Genomic DNA, 27,927 nt, shown 5'->3' with positions numbered 1-27,927 from the left:
CTCTTACTGGGAGACAATTTTAAGGTCATTCATTTTTTTTTTTTCTGACCATCATTTTGAAAGCATTCATGTTCTTTGTACACTGCTAAGTTAAATATTGTCCCTGGTCCCCGCATTATTTGGCTGATTTTTCTTAATGATTGTTTATTAGACAACCAGAGACTTCATAGTTTTAAGTAGTGTGCATTCTCTAGTTGGAGTGTATTTAGTGTGCTAAAGTTGAATTTTGAAATTTTATATTTTTGTAACTAACTCCTGAGACCTTTATACTATGTTGCCCTTCGAGTCTATCCCAATAAGAATTTGTATCAAGTGTTTTATATTTTTCCTTTAGAGCAATAGAGTTTTTTTATTTTATTTATTTTTAAAAATTTTATTTATTCACTTGAGAGAGAGTGTGAGAGCGTGAGCAGAGGGAGGAGCAGAGGGAGAGGGCCAAGCAGACTCCGTGCTGAGCTTGGAGCCCGATGAGGGGCTCCATCCCCTGACCCTGAGATCATGATCTGAACTGAACTGAAATCAAGAGTCAGATGCTGAACTCACTGAGCCACCCAGGTGCCCCTAGATTTTATTTTATTGAATAACATGTGGCTCAGGATATGTGCCTATTCATTTAGCCACATATCAAGAATTTTATATGAGTTCTGTGTTTACAATGAGTATATGTGAACAATCTATTATTTTTTATGAGTTCTCTATGTAGAATTAAGATTCCAACTAATCATTTATAGTTTTTAACTACAGTATTTGTGACAATTTTCAAAACAGTGAGCCGACAGTTATTTGGGTTGGTTGCAGAATTGCTTTGTATGGCTAGTGGTTACATCTGTTAATCCCTTAGTCATTTCCATTTGTTGCTGATCTGATCACAAGGCCAAAAGTACACTGGCTTTTATTAAAAAAATATGTGTGTGTATATATATATATATATATCTGACATTTTTCTATGAATTTAGATTCTCATAAAAATAAAAATCTGAGTGGCAGTAGAAATGAGGAAGACTTTCAGTTCTTCATGAATTCATACATAATCAGGATCTGCTGTTTATCAACTATATGAATGATTTTTAAGTGATATCATAGAGGCTGATCCAGGATGGATAGATTAATTAAAAAGGAAAGCCAGTTTTTGGAAATATGTCCATTTTGGAGTCTGTTCTGCTAGCAGTTTTTTAATTATCAAAATCAGTAGTTTTGGGTAGCCATGGTTTAGTTTTGTTAGCCTTATTATTTGAAGTAGCAAAAATAAACAAAATAGAATACTTATGTTATTCAGAAAATAACAGAATAGACAGTAGTAATAAAAGCTACATACATAGCAGCATAGAGTTAATTTTGTTTTGATTTGTTTTCATTCAGAATCATGCTGGTTGCTAGAAAACCCAAGTAGCTCTCAGGTATTCTAGATTATAGCCAGTACTAAATGTAAACATACTTTGTTCTAAAAATCATTTGAAAATCATTTGACCCGTAGATTACTTCTTCCTGTAGCTGAACTCTGATATTATTAGTTAATAGTTTTATCAGTATTACTAGTACCTGTGTTCTAACAGTTCGTTCATAGACCTCATAGGATTTAGAAAGAGAAGGAAGAGGTTCCTTCTATATTTCTGAATGCAGGACTGTTGTAGGTAATATTTTGTAATAGGTGAAGTATGATGGCAGAATTTCTCAGAGCTCTCCTGCTGCCTTAGAGACCACCGCCACGGTAGCCCACAAAATGCTAAAGCTCTCAACTGGGTGTCAGAAGGCCCAGGTTCTAGACCAGATCTGCTATCACCTCAGCACCGTCTAACAGGACTTTCTGCAATGATGGAAAAGCTCCATGTAGTAACCACTAGCCACACGCACGTATCGAGCACTTTATTTATTTATTTATTTATTTATTTATTTATTGGTGCAAAAAAGTGGTTTTATTAAAGCATGGGGACAGGACCCGTGGGCAGAAAGAGCTGCTGCCCCGGGGGCGACTGATTATATACTTGGGAGTTGGGGGAGGTAAGGAAAAGGAGATTTTCAAAAGAACTTTCATAAATTATTTTATTTTCAATCAAATAGCTGCATGTGGCTAGTGACTACGTATTAGGATGTGCAGAATATGACACAGGTCATAGTTTTACCCTTTCGTGGCTTTCTTTTACTGAATTAAAAGGGAGGACTTAGACTAGTGACATCCAAGCTCCCTCCCTTCTGACTCTAAATGTACCATTCCTCTACCATATTTTTAAATTACTTTTTCTATGTCTCCCCTCCTGAATTGCAAACCTTGATTCCTTCCGTGCAGATGATCTCAAATGTTTATAAAGAGAAAGATGACTGACCTAATAAATTCTACCTGCTGTGGTCTCTTTATCTTTCCAGAGTTGTTTTATTTTCTGAGAAGGCTCATCTTAGGTTAAATGAACCTCAACATAGTGCAGTTTCAAAATTTTTACTTTAAAAAAATGGTAACAACTAGTTATTATTATACTAGTTTGCTGTTATTTTAAGAATAGTGCAAGTTTTATATGTCCTAAAAATTTTATTTGAAATTTAGTTATACTTAGGTAAAATTTTCTTAGTAATTCTCCCTTTCACAGAAAATAAGTGCATCCTTCCACATATTTTTGTATGTGTATATGAACATACACTGCGTGTGTGTGTGTTTAAATAAGAACGTAGGTATGCCTTGTTTCATAACCTTCTCTTTTCTCTTAACATGATGTTGTAGTTATTCTTCCCTGTGAGTATCTGTGAGTTCACCTCCTCATTTGTAGTGACTGCATACTGTATCATTGCATAGATATATCACAACGTACTTAACCAAGGCCCAGTGATGGACCTTTAGATTATATTTTATTTTTGTTTTCTGTTGCTATTTAACACAGTGCAGTGAATTGTCGGAAATATATATCTTTGCTCACCTGTTAATTATTTTCTTAGGCCAAATTCTTGGAAATGGAATTGGTAAATTCCTAGAAATGAATCACAGATGGTGCAGATTTAAAGTTTGATATGTATTGCCAAATTGCTCTTTAGAAGAGTTGTACCAATGATAATTCCACCAGTAATATATGTCTGCCCATTTCTCTGTTCTCCTAGAACTAAGCCTTATCATTTTTGAAAATTTGGACCCACATGATAACTAAAATGTCTCTAGTCACATTCTAGTTTGAATCAGCTCCGTATCTGCCGGCGATATTTCTAAGTCTCTTTGTGTGCTACTGATCCTTTAAAAAATTGTGTAAGGTGGCAAATTCCGTTATTTCCTTTATCTGTAACATGGTTGGAAAATCCCTGCGACTAACATTTTTTTATGATTAAAATATACAAATTGATCTTTTTTTCTATTAAAAATATGAAAATCTAAAGCTTCGGGTTTCTTAAATGAAAAAATTATAGTTATTTAAAGCTGGAAATTCACTTTATGTATATGTATATTCATGTGCATATGGATGTATGTGACATATATCTCTTTATGTGTGTATGTGTGTGTGTATCAAATTCATCATACTTTATTAAAATTTTGATTTGTTCTCCCTGTCATTCCAAATAGATAATTCCTACATGGATAAAGATGAGCATGGTTCATCCTCTGAAAGTGAAGATGAAGCACTGGGTAAATATCACGAGGCCTTGTCCAGAACCCACAATTCCAGACTACCATTGGCAGATTCAAGACAAAAGAACTATGCTTGGGAAACAAGACAAAAATACAGTCCTCTGTCTGCGGAGTATGATGGCTACAGTAGCGAAGCGTCCATAGATGAAGGTAACACAGGTTACTGTGTGTGTGTGTGTGTGTGTGTGTGTGTGTGTGTGTGTGTGTGTGTGTGATCTTTATTTTTTTATTATTATGTTAATCACCATACATTACATCATTAGTTTTTGATGTAGAGATTACTTACTTTTTTAGATCACACACTATAGTATTAGATTATTTGTACCTAAAATTCTAGGCATCTGTGGCCGCACAATAAACAAGAGATAAACAGAGTCACATTTCTGTGAATATAATTTATCAAAATTCAGATCTTTGGACTGAAGCCAAAACCTAAAACACCTAAAAGCAAAACACCAAATAATTTAAATACCATAGTAATTCTGCTTCTCTTTACACAGTGTAAGCATGAGGTAGAAGATGTGAGTCTGCTGTTCTCTCACATGGAATCGGTCTCTAAATACCTGGTATAGGAACTGACAGAGAGTCTAAGTCTCTTAACAGTGTTGAACTTGATTCTAGTGTGTAAATGTATGCTTTTTCATCCTTTGTGGCCCCTAAACAGAAGCCAAATACTTCATGTGGCGCACAGCAGAAGAAATGGTGATCTGTTCTGTGTAGGGGGAAAAAGTGTCCAGGATGGATGGAGAGCTCGTACTGTATTATACTTTGCTGTAAGGATGACTTTAGGAATTTTCAAGGATTATTTTGTCTCTAATTGATCTTTGCTTCATGTACTGACATAGGCTTAAAACTCATATAGAAGATACATGTCCACTCTAACATGTTTTTACATCTTTCTCTAAGGGAAATTAATTGCCGTTCATTGAAGCATATTTATTTCTACATTTTAGGTAGGTTGCTCACATGCTTGATAGAATGTATCAGTACTCCTAGTAATTATTATCTTTATACTCATTTATGAAGAAGAGAGCAATATATCTTGGACAATTTTTTATTACATCAAACACAAGCTATCCTTCATTTTTGTAGCTGTGGTTTGTGTTTAAGGGCCTATAACTATTGATTACATCAAGTCTTACTCCAGGACACAGAGTTGTCAAAGGAGCTAAGTCATCTTTTTTTAAATTCGGCTTTATGCTAGCTAATGACTGATGTATACCTCCTTTTTCTTTCTACTAGTACACAATTTATAATAAATTAATCAAATTACTATGTAGAAAGTTCATTATGAGATGGTAGGGAAGAAATAAAAAATATCAGACTCTACCCTCAAAAATACCTTTCTAGTACTAGAGAAAAGAAAGCCCGTGCTTACAAAGAGAACTGAGTGACGCGAAGCAGTAAAGCCAGTCCCCACCATATATCCACCCCGTCCACCCCTGGCAGGTGAATAGTAGAGTCTCAAGAGAATGGGTTTTGAACCTGATCCTTGTTTACATTCTGGCTCTGCGACTTAACATATTAGCCCCAAACTTCGGGCAGTATAGCTAATGGTTTTTAGGTTTGTTTCATTGTCTCTAAAATGTGGATAATACCTTCCTGACAGGGTTGTCATGAACATTCCATGGTATATGTGGTGGTTTGTAGCATAGTTCTGGCCCCTGTGGGTAAGTGACCAGTAATGGTCATTGTGGTCGCGGGTGGTGAAAACAGTGCTGGTGATGAGAGCGAGCGGTCCTGCGCATGGGCTGTTTGTCATCTGTGACCCAGGACCCTTCCCTTTTTGTAGCTTCAGTTGAGGGTTTTTATTTTTTCCTCCTCACTGCTTCTTCCCCCTCACTCCCTACACTTCTGTGCTGTCTTGACTGCTTCCCCACAGTTCTGTTATTCTAGCATGGCTCTATAGTTGGGGAGAAAAGCAGTGAGGAGAGAAGCATAAGCTCCGTGGCTCTTCTGTTCCTGCCCGAAGCTCTGGAACTGGTGCCAATGTCCTGGAGTCACCTTCTCATTTCATTTTACCTATATCTTTGGGACCCATCTCTACTGTCTTACCATTTCTACTCTACATTAATTGATAAAACACCCAGGGTAGATTGACTTTAGGCATTCTGAAATTAGATTTATTTCATAAACATTTGTCAAAAGCTTTTTATGTGCCATACTATGTACTGTGGATGTAAAGATGAATAAAACAAGCTTGTTTCAAAGAGCCCACAGTCTAGAGGAGGAAGACCATTGACTAGTTTCATGAACAAAGTGCTGTAGACATTCAGAGAAGGAGGAGACTCAGTTGTTGTTGGGGAGGTGGGGTTATGGAGAAGTCTAATGTAGTCTTCACAGACTAGGTGAACTGGACTCAAGTAAGATCTGTTTCAACAGCCATGGGATCTTGAAAGCAAATGAGAGTGTATTTTAATGTCTACCTTAGGATCTGTGTTTGGAGATTAAGTGGGTAATAGGTTTGAATGCCATGTTCAGGACTTCATTATCTTATAGGAAATATAGAGTCCTGGAAGATTTTTAAGCTGGACAATGTGGCACTTTTAGAAATGTACTTAAGAAAGATTATTTAACTATTGTAATGGAAAATGAATTGGAGGTAGAAAGGACCAGTTGGATAAACAGTGATGAGACCTTCATTTGCAGTGAGTTTGGGGACACACAGTTTGTAGATTTAAGGATGATCTCAATATATCTTGAATGATTGAATATGTGCAGTGAGTGAAGAATCAATATTTTTCATTAGTTCAGAGAGTACTAGAGAAGTAAGTTTATGTGGGAGGAGGTAATTTAGTTTCCGTCATGCTGAATCAGAAATGTCTGGAACATTGGGGTGGAGATAGATATCCTTACTGTTAAAATGCTGTCATTGGGATTTAGGATGGAGAGATGACCAAGTGATAATGTAAGAAAACAGTAGACTAGGAGAATAGTTTTGTATCATAGGTTATTGCTTATTGAAAAGTCAAAGTCGCTTGGAGCCCAAAATAAGATTCAGTGGAGTGGGGGAAGAAAGGAGAATTCGATTGGAGGGGGAGATTTCAGACATATACACAAAGTCTTAGGTAAAAGCAATTTCAAGTGATAGTAAATTCTTAACATGCCCCCTCAGAAAGTTACAGAAGAACCATGGTGTTCACCTTCTGCCTCCAACCCAGCAGTGGTAACCCTCTTCTGGCATATATTTGGGAAGGAAAGGGATTTGGTTCAAATACACATTTGCGTCTCCACCAGATGGTCATTCCTCTGAGTAGCTAAGGCAGCAGAAATACTTGGTGGCTGGTCACCTAAGAGGACTGCTGAGTATAGTTCTCTTGGTAGAATTTGGTTCATTTTCCTGAGGAACAAGTAAAGGGATAGACATAGTAGGTTATGTTTCTCTATTGCTCTGACCTTTTATTCTGCATATTATTCTGCAAGTTTATAGGGATCACAGTTAACTGAGGTGTAGGTTGAGGTAACTAAAGGGAATTACAAGGTAGAGGGAAAAAATATTCTTTTTTTTTTTTAAAGATTTTATTTATTTATTTGAGAGAGAGAGAATGAGAGCTAGAGAGCACGAGAGGGAAGAGGGTCAGAGGGAGAAGCAGACTCCCTGCTGAGCAGGGAGCCTGATGCGGGACTCGATCCCGGGACTCCAGGATCATGACCTGAGCTGAAGGCAGTCGCTTAACCAACTGAGCCACCCAGGCACCCGAGGGAAAAAATATTCTTAAATGTCCATTTTTTACATGACAATCTGTTACCTCATTAGTGCTGGTAAGGAACCATTAGTTCATTTCTCAACACTGAATAATTCTAGTAGAGAAGCTTTGGAACAGCCAAAGTTCTTTCAGTACTGGAAGTATCTGTAAGATTAGGGAGGGTCAGGGAGGGCCTGGATAGTCTCAGAGAGAATAGGACAGACTCTGACCAGGTGGTAAGAACCACCATATTGAGCTCCTACTGTGTACCTGACTGTCACTTTCTGTACACACCAGTACTATTTAATTTTCACTGCAGATCATTGTGGTAGGTAAGATTATCCCGATTTTACAGAAGTGAGAAGAGATTTTAGATCAGGTAGGTAATTTTTAACCTAAGGTCACACAGTAAGTTATAAAAACTCTATTTGTCAGGTCCACTCCAAAACGAATATGGTTTTAGCTTCTGTTGGATCATCACTACTACTTTGGTGTCCAACCAAGGCCTCTTTCATACGTGATTAACCTCTTCAGTTGAGTCCTTTAGAACAGTTTATATATATAAATCTGAAATACAGATACTCTAGAAAAAGTAAGAAAATGTGATGGCATATTTGTTATCATATTTTCTCCTCTAGGTGGCCATATTAATCTTCCATTTTTTTGAATTACAAAAGGGAATGATAGCTATAAGAAATTTTTCCAGGAAAAATAAACATTAAAATAATATATCCAATTTCCTTTGTTCACAGTTTTAATTTTATTTTTACTGTGTTGTTCTTAAAATTAAAGGCATTTTCTGATAATCCTATTTTATTTTTAAAAGGTTTCAGAGTTAAGTAGTAGGCTGCAGATATTTTGCATTTGGTAAGATAGAACCTCTGAAATTCCATTCACACTAATTAGAACTTTCCATTTCTATATTAGATAGGAGAAGCCTATTAAAGATGATTTTATATATAAAGAACAAATTTAGTGTAAAATTATTAGAATGTCTGTTGCTTATAGCTTTCCATTCTTAGTTCACCATAGGGATTACCAAGCTATATTTACATATTGTGACATAGCTATATAACTAAAATCATATGTTGTTATTTCAGGGTGAGTTAATTGAAAATGCTATGTAAGATAATTTCCAGCACCACTTATTTCTTAGGGTTATGTGGCCCAGACATATACACACACCTGTAATTCTCTTTCTTATGGCTACTTCACAAGCTTCATGCTATTAATTTTGATGTTATCTTAAGATTAGGGGCATTAAAACATATTGACTTATACATTTTATTTAAATGTTACTTCTAAAATAATTTAATGCTTAAGAATAATTATTTATACTTTTTAAATAAATTATGTATACTAAAATAAATTATGTAATACATATGCATATATGTATTATGTATACTTTAAGTGCATTTTAACTGCTTTATAAAGATTATTAATTTTCACAATTTGTGACGAAGGCAAGTACAAAAAAATTCTGTATTTTCCAGATGGCTTTGTCACAAAAATGTTTAGTGTCTTAGAACAGTGAAAGGTTGGTTTGTTCAGATTCTTGGTAAACTTTTTCTTTGATTTCAGGTTTTTGTTTATGTTTTGTTTCTTCTTTCTCTGAAGAATTTGTGTATGATATATATGGCCAGTTTGAAGAGAAATTAATCTTAAAGACTTCTGCATCTTGTGTTCTGGAGATCTTTTTATGTGATGAGATCAGTCACTCACCGTAGAGTAGAATCTTTGCAGGCTGCCTGTGACCTATAAGGTGAGATGTCTTTGTGCAGTTCAGGTAAAGGTCCAGTCTGCTGTGTGGACAAGTTAGAAAAAGGTGTCACCTTTGAGCAGACGCTGCGTCATGAGCAGATAGAACCTATATAAGAAGAAAAGGCATCCCTTCCTCCAGTTGTAAGACTTGGCAAACCCTCAGGTAACTTTTCACAGTGCACAGACTGCACAACTACACACAGGGCCCTGAGCACCTGTGTTGATACATTTCTAATCTTAAAATGAATTCATAGAATTTCTGTGTTTTCCATGGTGAATCTCTATTGACCCTTCACATTTCTTTTTTTGTTCAGATACTGGTAGTAGGTAGCTAGAATGATAGAAACTAAATGAGAGTTAATTAAAGATATCTTTGATTGAATATAAAACTGAAACCCAGAGGCATGTGATTTTACTAAGATCATAAAATTCATGAATGGCAAAACTGAAGCTGTAGGTGATTGTAACCAGAGAGGTCAATGCATTAAAAAAATTATTCAGACAAACAGAAAACAGACCACAACAAAAAGGAAAAACAGATTCATAAATATTAAAAACAAACTAGTGATTACCAAATGGGAGTGGGGTAGGGGGATGGATGAAATAGGTGAAGGGGATTAAGTACAGACTTCCAGTTATAAAATAAATAAGTCACGGGGATGAAAAGTACAGCATAGGGAATATAGTCAATAATGTTGTAATAACTTTGTATGGTGACACATGATAACTATAGTTACTGTGGTAGGCATTTTGTAATGAATATACTTGTTGACTCACTATGTTGTACACCTGAAACAATACAATATTGTACACTGGGGTGTCTGGGTGGCTCAGTTGGTTGAGCATCCGACTCTTGATTTTGGCTCAGGTCATGATCTCAGGGTCATACGATCAGCCCCACACGGGGCTCTGCACTGAGCGTGGAGCCTGCTTAGGATTCTCTTTCTCCGTCTCCCTCTGCCCCTCTCTCACCCCGCTCATGTCATGCTCTCACTCTCTCTTAAAAAAAATGTGTGTGTGTATAACATATATCAACTATACTTCAATTAAAAATAAATTTTTAGAAGAGGACTATTCAGTAACCAAGTGAATAGATAAGAGATGCACTATAAATTGAATGCAGGCTGTGTCCCTTGCTAGGGGGAAGAGGCATGGCTGCCAAGTAGAGGAATAATGCTAACAGCAATCTGGCAATTATGGAGACCTGACACATTCTCTACAGGTTTCTGTTAGCAAAGCCCATAGGAGCTCAGTCTCAGATATATTTGGGGAGCATGACATAGAGTCACAAATGGACTGACAGTAATCTTATTACCTGAAGCAGTGATGAGAATATCTGTATTCACTGTAAGTTCAAGCTTACCAATGAAGTAGAGACTTCCTTCCTCTGAGAAAATAAATTACATTAAAATCTCTGATGAATGAGTCAAAAATTACCTTCATAAGCTGAGAGGTATTTTGATGCCTTGGCATATCTTTTTCCTTTTGCTTGATATGTACTCAAAAAGATAAATATTTTCTTAGAAAATTTGGTTATATTTAAGTCTTTGAGGTTTTCAGTAATGCCATCAACTGGAACTAAGATAATTTAAATAGATTTTGAGAATTCGTATGGTAGTTATTTAAGGTCTAGATAGTTATGAAGTCCTTTGCCTTTTACAGTTTACGCAATCTTTTATTCATTGTGCCTTGTTGTAGTAGTTAGGGGAAAAACATAGTAAGGGAATTTGGTCACTGGTAACTCCGGAAATGCTTTAAGTACAAACTTAAGCATCAGCAATCTAGAGGAAAGTATTTATAAATTTTTATAATCTTTTAAAAATTTTTTAATGAATAGCTTTTTCAAGATGATGGATTAAAATATTTTTGAAGTTTGAAAATCTGTATTTTGAGTACATTGATAACAGGTTAATTACAGTTCCATAAATAACATAAGCTGTAATATAATGATTATAAACACTATTCTAAGCACTTTATATAAATTAAGTCTTTTAACCTTCACAGTTACCCTAAGACACAGGTTTTGTTGGTGTCCATGTTTTCCAGAGAGGACACTGAAGCACAGTAAGGGTAAGTAACTTGTCTAGGATTATATAGCAAGTTTGTGAGAGAGCCAGCATTCAGGTACCAGTCCTCGGTCCTCAGAGCTAATGCACTGAACCTCTCCACTGAAACACCTTGGATGATGTCCTGTGAGAAAATCTGTCTTTTTATGTAACTTTTACACCTAAATCAATTCTTTTTTTTTTTAAGTATTTTTATTTATTTATTTTTGAGAGAGAGAGAGAACAAGCATGAGCATGGGGGAGGGGCAGAGAGAGAAGCAGGCTCCCCAGTGAGCAGGGAGCCTGATGTGGGACTCGATCCGAGGACCCTCGGATCATGACCTGAGCTGAAGGCAGACGCTTAACTGACTGAGCCACCCATGCTCCCTAAATAAATTCTTTATTGCTGTTTTTAATATGTAAGGTATATTCATTATAGAAAAATCAGAAATTACCGATGACAAAAAGAATAATTACTCATATTCCCATCATGAGAATACCATTGCTTCTATTTTGTTGTATCCCTTTATGGACATTTTTATTTGCATTAATATTTTTTAAATTAAAATGGGTTTCTTACACAGTATTGTGATCTGCTTTTGTTCCACTCAGAAATACATCTTTTCTTGCCAACATAAATACTTAACAACATCACGTATACAAATTGTACAATATATTATTACATGGGTGTGCCATGCTTATTCAGCAGTTTTAGTTACTGATATTTAGTCTGTTTCTGATTTTTCCTATGGATAAAGTTGTTCTTAATATCTTAAAACGACTTCTTTTCTACCATGTTCTCTGGCATTTTCTGTTTTCTGATTCAAGATTCTGACTTGAATGTCACTGGTCAAAGGAGTTCTTTTCATTCTGTGCTTCTGTTTTTATTTATTTAGTTAGTTATTTTTATTATGTTAGTCACCATAAAGTACATCATTACTTTTTGATGTAGTGTTCCATGATTCATTGTTTGTGTGTAACACCCAGGGCTCCATGCAATATGTGCCCTCCTTAATACCCATCACCGGACTAACCCATCCCCCCACCCCACTCCCCTCTAAAACCCTCAGTTGTGCTTCTGTTTTTAATAAGAGGTCTGGATGTGATTTGTACATGTTGCATTTTATATTCTGTAAATAATTCCAGGTGCTGTACATTTGTGAGGGCATTATATGGACTCAGGTGATACTAAAAATATTTAACTGGTTAATATAAACTAACATATGAATAAAGAGTAAATAAATTGGATATATTTATTCTCTCACTGCATTAGAGTTTATTTATAATAAAACTAGTTACCAAAGCATTAAAGTTTATTTATAATAAAACTAGTTACCAAAGGGTATGAGCTATAGGAAAAACTATCAAATTATTCTAGTGATTTCAAAATCGTTTAATTATTTTTAGAAATCATTGCTGTGATCTTTGGTTTGCTGCTACTGTTAGCTAAATGATATGCTTTTCTGAGCCATGATTTGACGTTGGGAACTATTTCAAACTCATCCAGTTATTTTTCCATTCAATTTGTAGTCATTAGTTGACTTGTAGTGACAATAACTAGAAACTTTCTCAAATAGTAATGATATTGTTTACAGTAGAGAATCCTTTATCAGCTCCTGCTGAACTGAACAATTACATGAAAATGTTTTCTAGCCTGTCACACTGACAGTTGTTTTTATATATTCACTATCTCTAGTAACATCAAATGCAAAAAAAATAATTTATTGGAATGTCATATTTAATAAGTTTAGACTTAATCTTCAGGAAGATGAGAGAAAGAGAAAGAAAAAAAAGTGGTGAACCTGGGCTCTGTTGTTGAGTGCCTAGGTTTGATTCCTGACTCTGTGCTAATGTTTTCTTATCTGGTAAATGGACATGATGATAATAAATATAACACCAAAATAAGGTAATATTTATTTATAACAGTGCCATTCACTGAACAAATGACGGATAAGGTTAGCTGTCATTTTTATTGATAATACTATGTTGACGCTAGCTGGTCATTCAGTGAGTTTGTGAAACTCTGGACAGGGGTTCCCTGTCCAGGGCATTTTCCACATCTCAAATCATGAAGTCCATGCTGTTATGGGAGTGCTTGCAGTATGGCACCAAGACAGTGCCTTTGGTGACTTCCATTACCACCCACTCCTCTGTAGTCCTTAGATCTTTCAGAGTCAGTCCTATAGAGGCTGCGGTTACTAGAAGGAGCAACATGAGGGGATGTAGGTAGGCAGCAGGTAGCTACAGCCTGGGTAGACCAGATGGACATGGAGCATTTGTCTGCTGGGCTGCCAAGGCTGTCTCCTTCTGTGGTGTGTGTGGGCACAGGTAAGGATAGGGCCTGAACACTGGTGCATGCTAGGGCAGCCTTTACCCAGGGCTCTGGAAGGAGCCAGATAGGAGGCCTTCAGTCAACCCTCTTGAGTCCTTGCAGTGTCCAGGAGGTGGGACTTGTGGTGGCTCCTTGCTTAGGCACCAACCAGCCTCAAAGAAGTTTCTAAATGAGGAAACAAAAATTATACTGGTACCATATGGCTGAATGTCAGCCCTAAGCTGATCACTGATTATGGTTTGATAATTGGTGAAATAGGTGAAGCCCTATAATTTACCCAAAAATTATTTCCTAGAGGAAGAGTGTGTGTTTGTGGGGTGTGTGTGTGTGGCAGTGGGGGGTGGTATGCTAGTATATGAGGGCTTAACATTTACTCTTCTATTGAGAGATGTCCAGCTTATATTAAGTGAAAAAAAAAAAGACAAGGTGCAGAAAATTTTGTGCACTATATTATGTTTTAACTAAGAAAAGGGAAATAGGTTTGTATTTGCTTATATTTAAAAACAATGGAAGGGAAAACAAGAACTTCTAAAAATAGTTATCTGCAAGAGAAGGATGGAAGCAACTTTTCAGACAAACCTTATTTTACATAAATATTAGGAAATTAAATTTGGATACATACTCTCTAAAAACCAAAAGCACAGTGAAACAGAGGAGACTATGTGTTGTTACCCTAACCAAAGAGATGTTTGATTTTTTTTTTTTCAAAAGGGGAAGTTGTGTTGATAGGAAGATGCTGTTACTGTAATCCAAGCGGCACATCATACTTTTCTCAACTGCAGGAGTAGCATTGGGGATAGAAGTAGGGAGATTTGAGACATATTTTGGAAGGAGCATCAACAAGTTTGGGGGTTCAGTATGGGGGTAACAGAAAGTGAGAAATCTAGGATAGATTCCTGGGGCTTTGTATGATAAATGAGAATAGTATGAGCAGGAGTAGGACAGGAATAACGATTTTGTGGACACGTTCAGACAACTTGGGGATATCCACTAAACGTAACACACGGGTAGTTCACTGGATGAGTCTGATTACTTAGGGAAAAGGTCCAACCTAGAAATATGATTTGGGGAATCATTACTGTCTACAGATGGTATTTAAAACCAGGGACTCTTTTAGTTATAACTTGTTTATTATACATTACACTGCAATGAGATCTGTCTGACTATTCCAGATCATTTGTTAGGATAATATTGACAAGGTAAATTTCAGGAATGTGGACATGTAGTATGTTTTTTTTAAAAAAAGAAATCTTACACTCTTTTTGTTTTGGCTTCTCAGTTTAAAGCACTTCTCCCTCCTCTGGGAATGATCTCGAAGTTCTAGGGCTGGACCCCCAGCAGTTTTGTCTGTATTTCACCACCTTACCCTCGCTGCTGTGCTTGTTGATGCAATGTTCTAAAGAGGAAGTACACGAACTTCTACTTTTGGGTCCCTGGAAGGGTCCTGGTTAATGCCTTTCATGAGGCTTAGTTTCACAATGATTTCTAGGATCATGTTCCATATATCCTTGCATTTTCTTATACATTTATTTTCTTTGGCTTATGGTAGCTCTAGTTGGTTCCTGTTGCTAACTAATACAGAAATATTTGTAGCAGTCTTTGTGTTTTACTGTATGAATCTCTGTAAGGATAAATTCTGTAAGGATAAATAATTCTTTTTAGATCCTTTAGAAAGTGTACCTCAATTTTTTCCCCATTTAAGCCATTGCTGGCCTCTATCGTTTTGTGGAAATCTGTTGCTTGAGATGGTCTTTTAGTGAATCAAGGCCTTAGGATTCTTTTGTTTCAGTTTTAAAATCTTACCAGGGTGCTGCTTCTATCAAATATGATAGATTTACTCTTTCTAGATCTAATAGGGTTGATATTAAAGATATCTTGCTGTTCAGACATGTTTATTCTGAGGAAGGATAAAAGTACCTTAAAAGTTTTTCCCTTCCTTGGAATTTCTTGAAAGTGATTTTCTCTTATTAATAGTGCATCTTCTTATTGAATATTTATAATTTTTATGTATTTAGATTTTAAAATAATAGCATTCAGTGCTACACACATTCAGCTGAAAGCTTCTAAAACAATAAAAATTGTAGAAGTTAATTTCATCAGTGTAAATTAGTCTACAAAATATTTTCCTAATGTATTATAAAACCTTGTCAAGTGAAGATCTGTTTATTCAGAATAGGGCTAAATACAAAGTAAATGCTTTTCCGAAATTAATTAGATTTCTATAAAAAATATATGAGATGCTTTGAATGCAGTTAATTTGAAGTTCATTTACTTCAGAACCTTACATTTCAAATTAACACATTTTAAAATTTATAAGCTTAGTATACTTTAAGGGAGGACACATTCTGTCTGTGTGGGTTTTTTTTTCTTTTTTTTATTCAGATAAAATATACTTTAAAAACAGAATAATGCTACAAGCATTTTTGAAGGAATACTCTTCCCTCTGAGGTGAAGCCTTTGAAAAAAGCTTCCTCTGGCCATTTCACATCTCTGAAGTGTAGTAGTGAAGTTACATTAATAAACAAGAAGGGATTTCTACCAAATGAAACACAATTTCTCATCTTCTGATCTTTGGTTTAGAATAGCATTTGGATGAGATCTACCCTCTTAATAAAAATTTCTTTAAGATCTCCTGTTATGGTCTTAACCACAAAAAGGGGAAGGGGTGGGGGCAAAAGGAAACTTTCCGAGGTGGTGGATATGTTTATTACCTTGCTAGTGGTGATGGTTTCGTGATGTATACATATGTCCAAACTCACCAAATTGTATCCATTAATATATGCAGTTTTTTATATATCAGTTATACCTCCAAGCTGTTTAAAAAAATTAAGATTAAAATAGTAGAATAGCATTTGTAGTTCCTTTTTATTACTGAATTGTGTTTCATTGTATAAATATACCATATATTCCCTATCCATTCATCCATGGATGACCATTAGCACATTTCTAGTTCTTGACTATTACAAACATTGCTGCTATGAACATTCTCATGCAAATCTTTGTGGTTGCCAGTAAGTATGGTAAGATCCTTTCATGTACATTATACATTTAATCTTTACAACATCTCTGTAAGTTAGTTATATCATCCCCATTTTACCTTTCTTAAAAGATTTTATTTTTTAATTTATTTTATAGAGTGAGTGCACAAATTGGGGGGAGTGGTAGGGGGAGAGGGAGAGAGAATCTCAAGCAGATTCTGCGCTGCGCGTGGTGCCCAAGGTGGGGCTTGATCCCAGGACCCTGAGATCATGACTTGAAGCAAAATCAAGAATCAGATGCTTAACCAACTGAGCCACATAGGCACCCCGTCCCCATTTTACTTTGGGCCCTGGATTCAGCCAGGTAGTATGATTCTAGATACCCTGTTTTTAATCACTATATTTTCTACCTCTGTATTTAATCAATATATTTATTTTATATTACTGTGGCCTCATTATACTGATACAGTTAAATGATGATTCTAACTAATTAGATCCACCATTATATAGTCCTTTTAAACCAGAATTAAGGTAAATATTCTTTTTCATTGGCTTTATTTTGATTTGAATTTTTTGTGAGAAGAGAAAAAGTACTTTGCCCATAATCATCCTTGTTTGCTTAGCACTGTGAGGGAGTATAGCACATAGAAAGGTATCCTATGAACGTGTATTGAATTAATGTAGTCAAATAAAAATTTTAAATTGTTTGGATTTTTCTCTAGTCTAGGTTTAGATATAATTTTTCGGCCTTTATTGTTTATTCACCTTTTTCCCTATGTATCCTAACTTGAAAATTTTAATGTGGATAATATTTTCATTAGAATGAAAGAATGAAAGAATTGGAAATGCTAGTTACATACTATACAAAACGTGAATAGTAAAGTGCTCACCGTTTTCAGGGTAACGTTTTGTAGGACTACTACGTGGATGAAGGATCCTCAGTGTGTTACATTAGGGGCCACATGATCGGTTTGTCTCATTGGTGCTACTAACTTTGTTTGATTTAAATAATGTGGTGTCCATTAGAGTACTTCATTTTAAAGGATCCTTTTCCACCTTCTAATGAGTAAATAATTTCTTGGTTGTACATTGATAGCACATGAATATCCTGTTCACCAACACCTAGTGGTTTTAGCATTCTTTGATGATTCTTGCCTAAATCAATTATTAAATACTTTTTATTAGCACTCAGGTTATTTTTGTATTCACTATTATAATCCATTCCTGTTATTTTTCATTTGGATGCTGATTGTCCCAACTTTGGCTTTTGCTTCTTGACTCCTTTGTCTTTTTTTTTCTTCAAATTTTTATTTTAATTCTAGTTAGTTAACATACAGTGTAATATTTCAGGTGTAGAATTTAGTGATTCAACACTTACATACATCACCCGGTGCTCATGATAACAAGTGCGCTCCTTAATCCCCATCCCCTGTTTAACCCATCCCCCTGCCCCTGCCCTCTGATAACCATCAGTCCTCTATAGTTAAGAGTCTGTTTCTTGGTTTTCCTCTCTTTAAAATTTTTTTCTATTTGAATATAGTTGACACACAACATTACATTAGTTTCAAGTGTGCAACAAAGTGATTCAGCTTCTCTATACTTTATGCTATGCTTACCACAAGTGAGGTGCTATCCGTCACTACACAACACTATTTTCTTGTATTGGCTATTGTAAGTAATGCTGCAGCAAACATAGGGGTGCATATATCTTTTTAGACCTGAATAGACATTTTTTTCAAAGAAAACCTACAGGCGGCCAACAGACACACAAGAAAAGATGCACTCAACATGACCCCTGTGTCTTTCCAACATTTCTCCATCAGACCTTGAGCACTTTCTAACTTTAAATATTTTTTGGCAGAAGAAGTTCTATTTTTCTGTTGTATTTTCCTTGACCAGCCCAAGAATCAGTCATGTTTTTTGATTAGCCCTTGCTCTTTTTTATGAGGAGTGGTTTTTTTTTTTAGCGTGTATTTTAAAATTTAATTTACTTGAACTTCCACAAAAGGTATCATGTCTTATATATGTTTTTGCTTTTTTTTGTTTTTGTTTTTATGTTCAGTTTAAGATCTAGATTGCTTGTTACTATCAGGTGTCATTGCTTCTGAGCTCTTCGGTGGATAGAGTTCATTCTGATACCACAATTTAGAATCCAACACCACAGAGTTCTTCCTCTCCTTTCCCCATTCTGTGTATCTCCTCTCACCCATAGTAGGAACTGTGGTTCCTAGCACCATTCATGCATTTATTCTTTTGCTCAGTCCTGCGATACACACAGAATAGCTTAGGCATTGCTACACACGTACTACTTCCTACAGTAAACCAATTAAATAAAATTCTGTTTTCCCATTCTAATTATTCATAGCGTATATCCCACTAAGGGTATATAACTGAGCAAAAGTTACCTGGATTAATTCTTTTTATTTTCTTCATTGTGGTTATTTACCTATTTGGAATAAATGTAGTTCAGTTTGTATTTTTTTGTTTCTCTGTTTTGTTTTACAAAAATAACTGTGTGTGTTTTGTTATTTTCCCTTTGGTGTTATATGAAAGGTAGTATACTATATATAAGTATGTGTGTATGTATTATGTGTGTATGTGTATGTTTTTTCTTTTGCACCTTTTGCCACTTAATTATCGTGGAAATCACCCCATGTGAGGTCATAGAGATCTTCCTTCTATTTTGTATCTGCAGGTAAGGTACGCTTTTTTTAAGATTTATTTATTTATTTTAGAGAGAGAAAGAGAGAGCACGCATGGGGGGGGTGAGGAGCAGAGGGAGAGGCAGTGAGAATCCCAAGCGCCACACAGGTGCCCCAAGGTACACTCTTGAAAAGAGGAAATACTTTTCAGACTACTTTCTGGAGAATATTAATATCAAATTTCTTTGAAAGACTAGCTTTGTATCTGTTACTTTGTTTTCTTTATGCTTAATAGGATTGAGACTATTAACTATATCTTAGTTGTTTTTAGCAGATTATTTAACTTTCTTGTTGTCTGCTACGTATGTTAACTTTTGGATCCTTTTGCGTTTGTATAGTCAAATTTCTTGGTTTGTATTCCGAACTGAAATCCATTAGGAGCATTGTTTCAGAGAAATTGCTAACAATGATTTACTGAATTCTTTTCAAGCTCTTGCATGTTAAGTTACTCTTTAGGAGCAATTTATTTGAATTCTAATTATAGAGTTTTCAGTATATTTAGGCTCTTAGGGTCCCCTTCTTGGTAAACTATTTGGAACCAAGAATTGGAATTAAAAACTCTCCAAGCCCAGAAACAATGGCGTTCTTAGGCAATTTAAGAAATACTAAAATGTTGATAGGCAGGAAGCATTATGAATGGTTAGAGATCCATTCAGTGGGTTCTTAACAGGAAATTAATGAGCTGTATTAATTAATTAAAAATAGTTCCACTTGCCTATTTAAAGTTTACATATTTGTCTTTTTATTTTTATTTATTTATTTTTAGATAATTTATTTATTTGACAGAGAGCAGGAGACAGAGCATGAGAGAGACCCCAAGCAGGGAGAGCAGCAGAGGGAGAGGGAGAAGCAGACTCCCCGCTGAGCAGGGATCCCAGTGCGGGGCTCGATCCCAGGACCCTGAGATCATGACCTGAGCCAAAGGCAGATGCTTAACTGACTGAGCCACCCTGGCGCCCCCTGTATTTCCCTTTTTAAAAAATTCAGTCTTTGTGTTACCTTTGTTTTAGGTGCAACATTAAATGCCCTAGTCTTCTCTCTTCTTATTTTCTTACAATTTCCAGTATTAGAATTTTATAAAATGCCTGTTACATGGCCGTAAATTTTCCTTTATTTATTTTCATATAAATACATAGCCCAGATCATAAAAGGCCAAATTACACCAAAATGGGGAAATTTGATATCCATACATACACTATAGAAAAAAACAATTTTGGGGCGTCTGGGTGGTTCAGTCAGTTGAGCGTCTGATTCTTGGTTTCGGCTCAGGTAATGATCTCCTGGCTCATGGATCGAGCCCTCTGCTGGGTTCTGCGCTCAGTGCAGAGTCTGCTTCAGATTCTCTCTCCCTCTTCCTCCCCCTCATTCTCTCTCTCAAATAAATAAACTCTTGAAAAAAAAAAGAAAAAACATTTTTACTTTTTTTATTTTGATACATACAGGATATGATTATATTGTAGCAGACTCTTTTTTGCTCTTTTACTACAATGAATCACTAATTTATGCCACAGTATTTTTTGGAATGCCAACTGTGCTATGCACAGAGATGGGAAAAAAATAGCTTTTTAAGAGAAGATGAACTTCTTTCTGCTGAGTCTGAGAAGCAGCAGGTGGTCACGTGTGGCTGGAGGAGCAATAGTAGTAACATAGACTGAAAAGTTGATGCAGATCGTTTAGGTCTCAGCTGCTGGGCGAAGCCGTTTGGACTTCTGTTTTGGCACTGAAGAGCAATTAGAAGCTTTTTTTATATTTTATTTTATTTTATTTATTTGTTTTAAAGATTTTATTTATTTGACCAAGAGAGACAGGGAGAGACGGAACACAAGCAGGAGGAGCGGGAGAGGGAGAAGCAGGCTTCCCGCCGAGGAGGGAGCCCGATGCGGGGCTCGATCCCAGGACCCTGGGATCATGACCTGAGCCGAAGGCAGATGCTTAACCATCTGAGCCCAAGGCGCCCCTAGAAGATTCTTTTAAGTGGGAGCATTACATGACCTGACATTTGTTCTAGGAAGAGAACACTACAAAGTCTATGAAAAATGGATTAGACATGTGAGAAATGGGAGGTAGGAAGCTAAGTTAACTGTTAAGGCAAGAGATGTTTATGTTTAGTTCAGCAATAATAGAAAATTTTATCAAGGAGCTAATTGTAATAATTCCTAGCATGCCTTAGGCAATTCTGTGGATCATGTCTATAGAATGAGTGCTTAAATGTTCAACTTCTGGTACCAATCTCACTAAAATGTAAAGCCATTAATCATTATTCTAACCCTGGTGTTATCAGAACACCTTTTAGATTGTATGAAAATCATTCATGTAGATAAGTGTATAAAAAATGTGCAGTCTTCTTTTTAAGTTTATTTTCTCATTTTGGTGTAGGACATAGCTTCCAGTAGCTTCCAGAGAATTGTTACATTGAAGGCAAGCTTTTTGAAGTACTCTACTTAGGAAAATATTTTTATGCTGACCTCCTAATTGTTGGTTTGGCCAGGTACAGGATGCGAGTTTGAAAATCATTTTCCCTTAGAATTTTGAAGACATTGCTCTGTTGTCTTCCTACAGTTGCTGTAAGAAACCTGTGCCAGTTTGGTTCTCAGTCATTCTTAGATGATTTATTTTCTCTAGAAATGTATGGATGTTCTCCTTCTTTTCTATGTTGTAAAGTTTTGTAACAATATACTTGGGGCACAACTTTATTGTAAGTTACAGTCTCTGAGACCATTCAGTTTTTCAGAAGAAGCCTCCATCATCCTTTTTTTGGTAGTGTGTAGTATTACTGGACTGCCAGCACTCTTGGAACTAAGGAAGAAAACGCAGCTGAGCATCTCACCATTCACCATATAGATTTCCACTTAATTCTCCGTTTTCAGTATGATGCCTCTCCTTCTCTTTTTCCTATGCCTGAGCTCCCTTTGGCTGCTTGGATGCTTAGTATGGAGGATGCGATTTGGGGTCCAGAGTGTTGTTAGCTGCTTATTATGCAGGCTTTCATCCACCTTTTCTTATTTTTAGCAGACACACCTCACCCACCACCTTCCATTGTACCTGAGCCTTTCTGGAGCTCTGTGGAGGGAATTCGTTTTTTGTTTTTTGTTGTTGTTGTTTTTTTTTTATCATATTCTGACTTAGTCACATAGTCAGGAAATGAATACCCTGTGGAAAAACTGAATTCAAATCTATCCTTGATTATTATCACCCATGTGACATAAATAACTGTTCTGAGTTCCTGTTTGTAAATGTAAACCATAGCTAATAAAGCCTATCTTAAAGAGTTACTGTAAGGACTAGAAATTCTGCATATCTTTGGATATAGCAGTTCTGAGTAAATGCTAGCTATTAACATACCTGTACATATGAAAGGCCTTTACATGTATAAAATTACACTTGATCTTAGCCAAAAGGCCGAGAAGTGATACATGTATAAAATTAAAGCACATAGTTACACATTGCTAATTTGTTGGAAAAATAGTTTGTAAACTTCGAAGTACTGAAAAGCACTGGAACGGCTGGCTTTTATTGACATTTTATTAGTCAGAAGGGCAGAGTATCTCATTTTTCACCTGTCAGAATGTTTCTCTTAAAAACAGAATTGTCTTCCATCCAGAAAGTTAATTCCAGTCACAGCTGTCGGTTAGTTATCAGTTAAAATTTAAATTGAGCTCCCAGTGACCATTGCCACGTCACCTCTGAGAAACCTTTCAGAAACCACTTCTGAAAATGATGTCTCTCTTCTTACAGAATATTTAAAAACACCATATAAATAAGATTTTCGATGCCGTATTTAAAAAGTATTTGCTCTTTTGCCTAAGAGTAGCCTGGGTGTTGGTAAAAGCTCTGTAATTATACAGGTAGAAGCAAAGTTTGCTTTTTTAAAAATCATTTAAAATATTGACATGTTAGACCCATAACTGTCATGAAGTTTATGTTCTTTAAAGTACATTTGATGACATCTTTGTGTTACAAACGTTGTACTAACCAACATATCCAGCATTTAGCCTTTTGGGGATGATGTGTCTCAGGAGCTTGCAATGAAACCCTGAGTAAAGGAATCCGAAGGGTATGATACTAGATGAGACTTGGAACAACTGAAAGCTAGTTGAGACCCAAAATATATAATAGTTTTAAACCTGTGCTCCATGAATGGGTCCTGTAGATTCTTGGTAGTAGTTTCCCCTGGAGTAAGACAAAGTACGGGGTGGGGAATAAAATGAGGAGAATCGAGATCCAGCTCCTTTTCTCTTTCCTTTCTTTCTTCCTTTCTTTTCTTTTCTTTCCTTTTTTCTTTTCTTTTCTTTTCTTTTCTTTCTTTCTTTTCTTTTCTTTTCTTTTCTTTCTTTTCTTTTCTTTCTTTTCTTTCTTTTCTTTCTTCCTTAATAATGACTTTGATGTGGGTCTAAAAAACAAACAAACCAAACAGACTCTTCACTACAGACAACAAACTGATGGTCGCCAGAGGGGAGGTAGGTGAGGTGATGTGTGAGGTAGATGAAGGGGATTAAGAAGAAAAAAAGAGAAAAAGTGCACCCCACATTTTGTCTCCTACTCAAAATTCCGTGAGCAAAAACGTAGTTGGCATCCTTGGGAGGGAGTTATAGTGCTCACTATGTAACAGGCACTGTTTTAAGCTCTTCGGCGAATTCATTTAATCTTGTAACAGGTCAGGCAGCTATGGAGTGTTATCAACTCCCTTTTACAAAACTTAGGGTATAGAGTTGAGATTTGAGTTTGACCTCTGGGGGATAGAATTTTAAAATTCTACTAGCTTGAGATTCTTTACTAAGGGAAAGTAACTGAGAGTGTCTGAATTCTGCCCTAAGGTCAAATCAGGGGGACAGAGGGGAAATGCAATTTCATAGTTGAAAGAGAGAGATCAGCATGAAAATGAAGCTGCTTTGAGTCCTAGTCCACGGAAGTGAGACTGTTCAATAAACTGCTTACATATTTAAAGTCAACTGGACTCAGCTTTAGTGTATTTAAAATATGTCATAAATATAAACATACATAGTAGATCATGAAAACCAGCTGTATTAATCTATAACCAGTGCAATACAGCATTAGGGTTATTTAGAGCATATCATATTCCTAATTTGTGAATGGAACTGGTAGCTTCAGAGTTGATAAATTCACCCTTGCTTAACCTGATGAGAGAGACTGTGCGTGTGTCTGTGTCTGCACGTACATAGATAACCCAGACACTGACAAGGTTCTTCATCATGTGAACCTGAACAGAATCACATTAATATTAATGTTCAAATCTTAATAGTGTCAGCTTCACCTATTCATGGAGACTCTAATCTCTCATATATCCTATTCCTTCAACTATTTTAGGGAGCTCTCAAGGGGCGCCGTTCATCAACTCGCAGGTTAGGCCAGCTAGCTACTCCCTTTCTTGACCCGTGTTGCTCTAAACTGTTCTTCATTTACCAGTTCTGCCACCCAGGACACGTTGTCAACACTGCTCTGAAGTACTTACCAGTTGGCCTCTACCAGCATGGCACTGGGTTATCGCTGAGACACGACAGCTCAGCGTTCTTTTGCAGGTGAGAAAAAGAATTCTCCTCTGCTTTAGGCTTTATTTGGCAAATCCTATGCCAGAGTTCTGGGCTCTGAAGTGGTCACAGAGTCTAAGAGGCTTGCTTTCAGTTCATGCACAGCATGTTGTCTTCCCAGAATGGGAACGCATGGTCACAGTAACTTGGCAGGATGGATGCATTTACCATCCGTCACCTGCACGCTCGGAGCCTCTCCTTTCTCTGACTTCAGGCCCTATAGCTTAGAATGGCTTTCTAGGGCAGATGTCTCCTTCCCTTATTGTGAGGGGCAGGAGTCGTCTTGCTCCTTTCAGAACTTGTGATTGTCTCATGTGCTGTATCCTCTTATATGCCAGACATGTTTCTGTGTAGTCTAGCTTAAGATGTTTTCCTGGGAGGCTTCTCAGCCTGTGTATAAATCACTATATAAATCAAGAGATGTAGGTAGATCCGTGGGGGTGTGGAGAGTGGGAGTTGAGGAACTTGGGTGATAAGGAGTGTCATCTAATTTCATCTATGAGCTATACCTGAATCTCAGCTCTAGTCTAACTTTGGCCCCTGTTATATCTGTATTATCATTAAGACTTTACTGGCAACTTCATTATTTTTTTTCTTTTTGCCTAAACCTACTTCATGTAAGTGGTTAGAGCCACCACCATTTTGGGTCGAACAGGTCTGTACCCAGCAGCCCCGTAAGTGGTAAACATGGCTTCTAATCTTATCCTTCCTGTAGGCTCTTACTTTGGGCATGTCACAGGCTCTCTGTGCTTCCCTTTGCAGAAATGATAAACTTGAGCAGAATGATCTAAGGTTCATTCCAGATCTCACATTCTGAGTTCATATGTTCCTAAGTAGAACTGTTAAAATTTCATTTTATTGCCTTCATAATTTTCAGTATAATAAGCTATGAAAAATAATTTATGCAGTTTATAATCTGTAATCATTCTTTTTTTTAAGATTTTATTTATTTATTTGAGAGAGAGAGAGTGAGAGATAGAGAGCATGAGAGGGAACAGGGTCAGAGGGAGAAGCAGACTCCCTGCTGAGCAGGGAGCCCGATGTGGGACTCGATCCCAGGACTCCAGGATCATGACCTGAGCCGAAGGCAGTCGCTTAACCAACTGAGCCACCCAGGCGCCCTAGTCTGTCACCATTCTTATGGTTCTTTCTTGTTGGCTACTTTTATAAAACCTATCATTCGTCTCCATGTCAAAATTAATATGAAAATGCTCTTTGAATCTTTGTGCCCTTTGAACTATTATATACCACAAATATTCTCCAAAGTAGGTTTGTAAACAAAGGAAGACAACTCTGATCTAAAAATTGATTTCTCTTTGGAGAGCCTTAAAAATGTTACATGGTGGTAATTGTGGGCAAGAACTATGGAAATTTAAAGGCTCATATCCCCAGAAGAAGGGGAAAAATTCAGTCCATGGTTCATGCCACTATTATTGCTAGGTGAGATTGAACTTTCTTTTTCAGGACAGTTTTTCATGAGCTGTTGCTATTATGATTCTGAATTTCTGTGAATCGTTTCTGTAGCATTAATTGGTAGTTGAATTGCTATCGAACTTTTTTTCTGCTACTTTCTTGAAGAATAGTTATTGGACTGATGTAACTAACAAGTGTTATTTATAAGCTCCTAATTAAATTCAAGTCTTAATCAATGAAGACATCTTTGATTTATCCATTCTGTCATCTGAACTTTTGTTTAAATTTTCCATCTCTACAAGAAAACTGAAAAGATATATTCTGTGTACCTGAACTAGATTCTCTGTCTTCATTGGGAGGACTTCCATGCCTTTACTGTATTTCCCAAAGGTCTGCCATTTAATCTTTTTTTTTCATTATCTCAGATACCGTTGAATCCTTTCTCTCTATCCCATTAATTTCATCCTTCATATTACTGCACCTTGACATTAATGGACTGTCATTGTAAAGGATATTATGTTTGGTACGTCTGTAATATTGAATAGGACTAATATAAAATTTTCATAATTGAGTTGAGTTGCCCGAGCAATGATGTCGTTCATATCTGGAGGGTTTCTTTAAATGACGAGTCAAATGTGAAGCTTCTAAGAGGAAAAATTATCAAAATATATGCATTTATTATGAGAATTTTAATCTAGATCAGTTATGTGTCACATTTCAAGTTATTGGTAAATACTTATGTTTCTAGAAGTCTTAAAAGGAGACCTTTGTAGGTAAGACCCAGTATCTTTCTTTTCTTATTTTTTAAAAGAAAAATCAGATCTGTACTGTAAAGGTAACAGAGACTAGAGTCTGGTATAGTAGATATTCAGGGCTCTATCTCGACATACTTAGCCAATAAACCTCAATTTACATTTGAGAGACTAAAGCTTTTCTAGACCTAAACCATTTCTTGACGTATGACTAGTTATAGAAATTCAGTAGTGGAGTTTTTATTTAACGAATTTAAATGAAACTAACTTTACAGATATTAAAACTGTAATCTGAATTTAAGTGTAAAAAGAACTTCCATTTCACAGTGTAACTTAGATCCTTGGTTTTGTAATTTTATGTACATTCTGATTGTTGGCAAAACTTCATATAATCGATTGTTATCTTGTGAGCTTTGCTATTTGAATCTTGTTGAGCTTGATCTCTTTTACTATTTAGAATTAATTTCCTAAGACTACTGTAGTTGCCTTATTTATTTTTTCAATTATCTCTTCTTTCAATAGCGTAAAGATCTATTATACAGTGGCTTTGCATTTTTGGCATTCCGTTGCAGCAAGTATCAATTTGTCACATAAAAAGAAAAATTAGATATACTTTATTCATGTTAAAGTCACACCCTAGCTTTTTTAAAGGCAGCCTTGACTTAGATTTGCAAGCCTGAGGATATTGATTTGAATTATGCATGACTGTCTGGTGTGCAGTTGCATTAGCCTGCTGGATGGATAATGTAAACATGTTCTGAATTTTAAGTACATGACAGTGTATGAGTGGCAGGTTAAAAATAGAACTAATAACCAAGTGCATATTTGGAAATTTGATTTTTACAGTGTAAAACTGTACAGGGATGATCTCTGCAAATGGTTGACTGCCAATATCATAACTTGTTTTGTATATTACAAATATAAAAGATGCTATCTGATAGGTTCACTAGGTCAGTGATATTTTTTCTAATTTGTTGAACTTTTGACAGTAGAAAACAAAAACACTGTAATGTGCAAGTGAATAAGGATTACCTTTCACAGATTATGAGTTGATGGCTCAGGCATGCCATTTCTTTTTTTAAATAAATAGGCGGCAAGCTTTTTTTGCTAG

General features: G+C 36.1%; 1 protein-coding gene across 3 annotated transcripts in view; it reads left to right on the top strand.

Annotated features, from left to right (window-relative positions):
• The window catches only part of SYT14 (synaptotagmin 14), a 186,604-nt gene that overhangs the window by 62,580 nt on the left and 96,097 nt on the right, over window positions 1–27,927 (top strand). For all 3 annotated transcript variants that reach the window (XM_025877918.2, XM_025877920.2, XM_073900237.1), the window contains one exon: window positions 3,536–3,751. In XM_025877918.2, coding sequence (XP_025733703.2) covers window positions 3,536–3,751 — 216 coding nt within the window. The remainder of the gene's footprint in view (window positions 1–3,535; window positions 3,752–27,927) is intronic.

This window comes from Callorhinus ursinus, unplaced genomic scaffold, assembly GCF_003265705.2.
Source record: "Callorhinus ursinus isolate GAN/ISIS: 27379988/994484 unplaced genomic scaffold, GSC_fseal_2.0 scaffold13, whole genome shotgun sequence".
NCBI lineage: Eukaryota > Metazoa > Chordata > Mammalia > Carnivora > Otariidae > Callorhinus > Callorhinus ursinus.
This window is presented reverse-complemented; position numbering and strand designations above follow the sequence as displayed.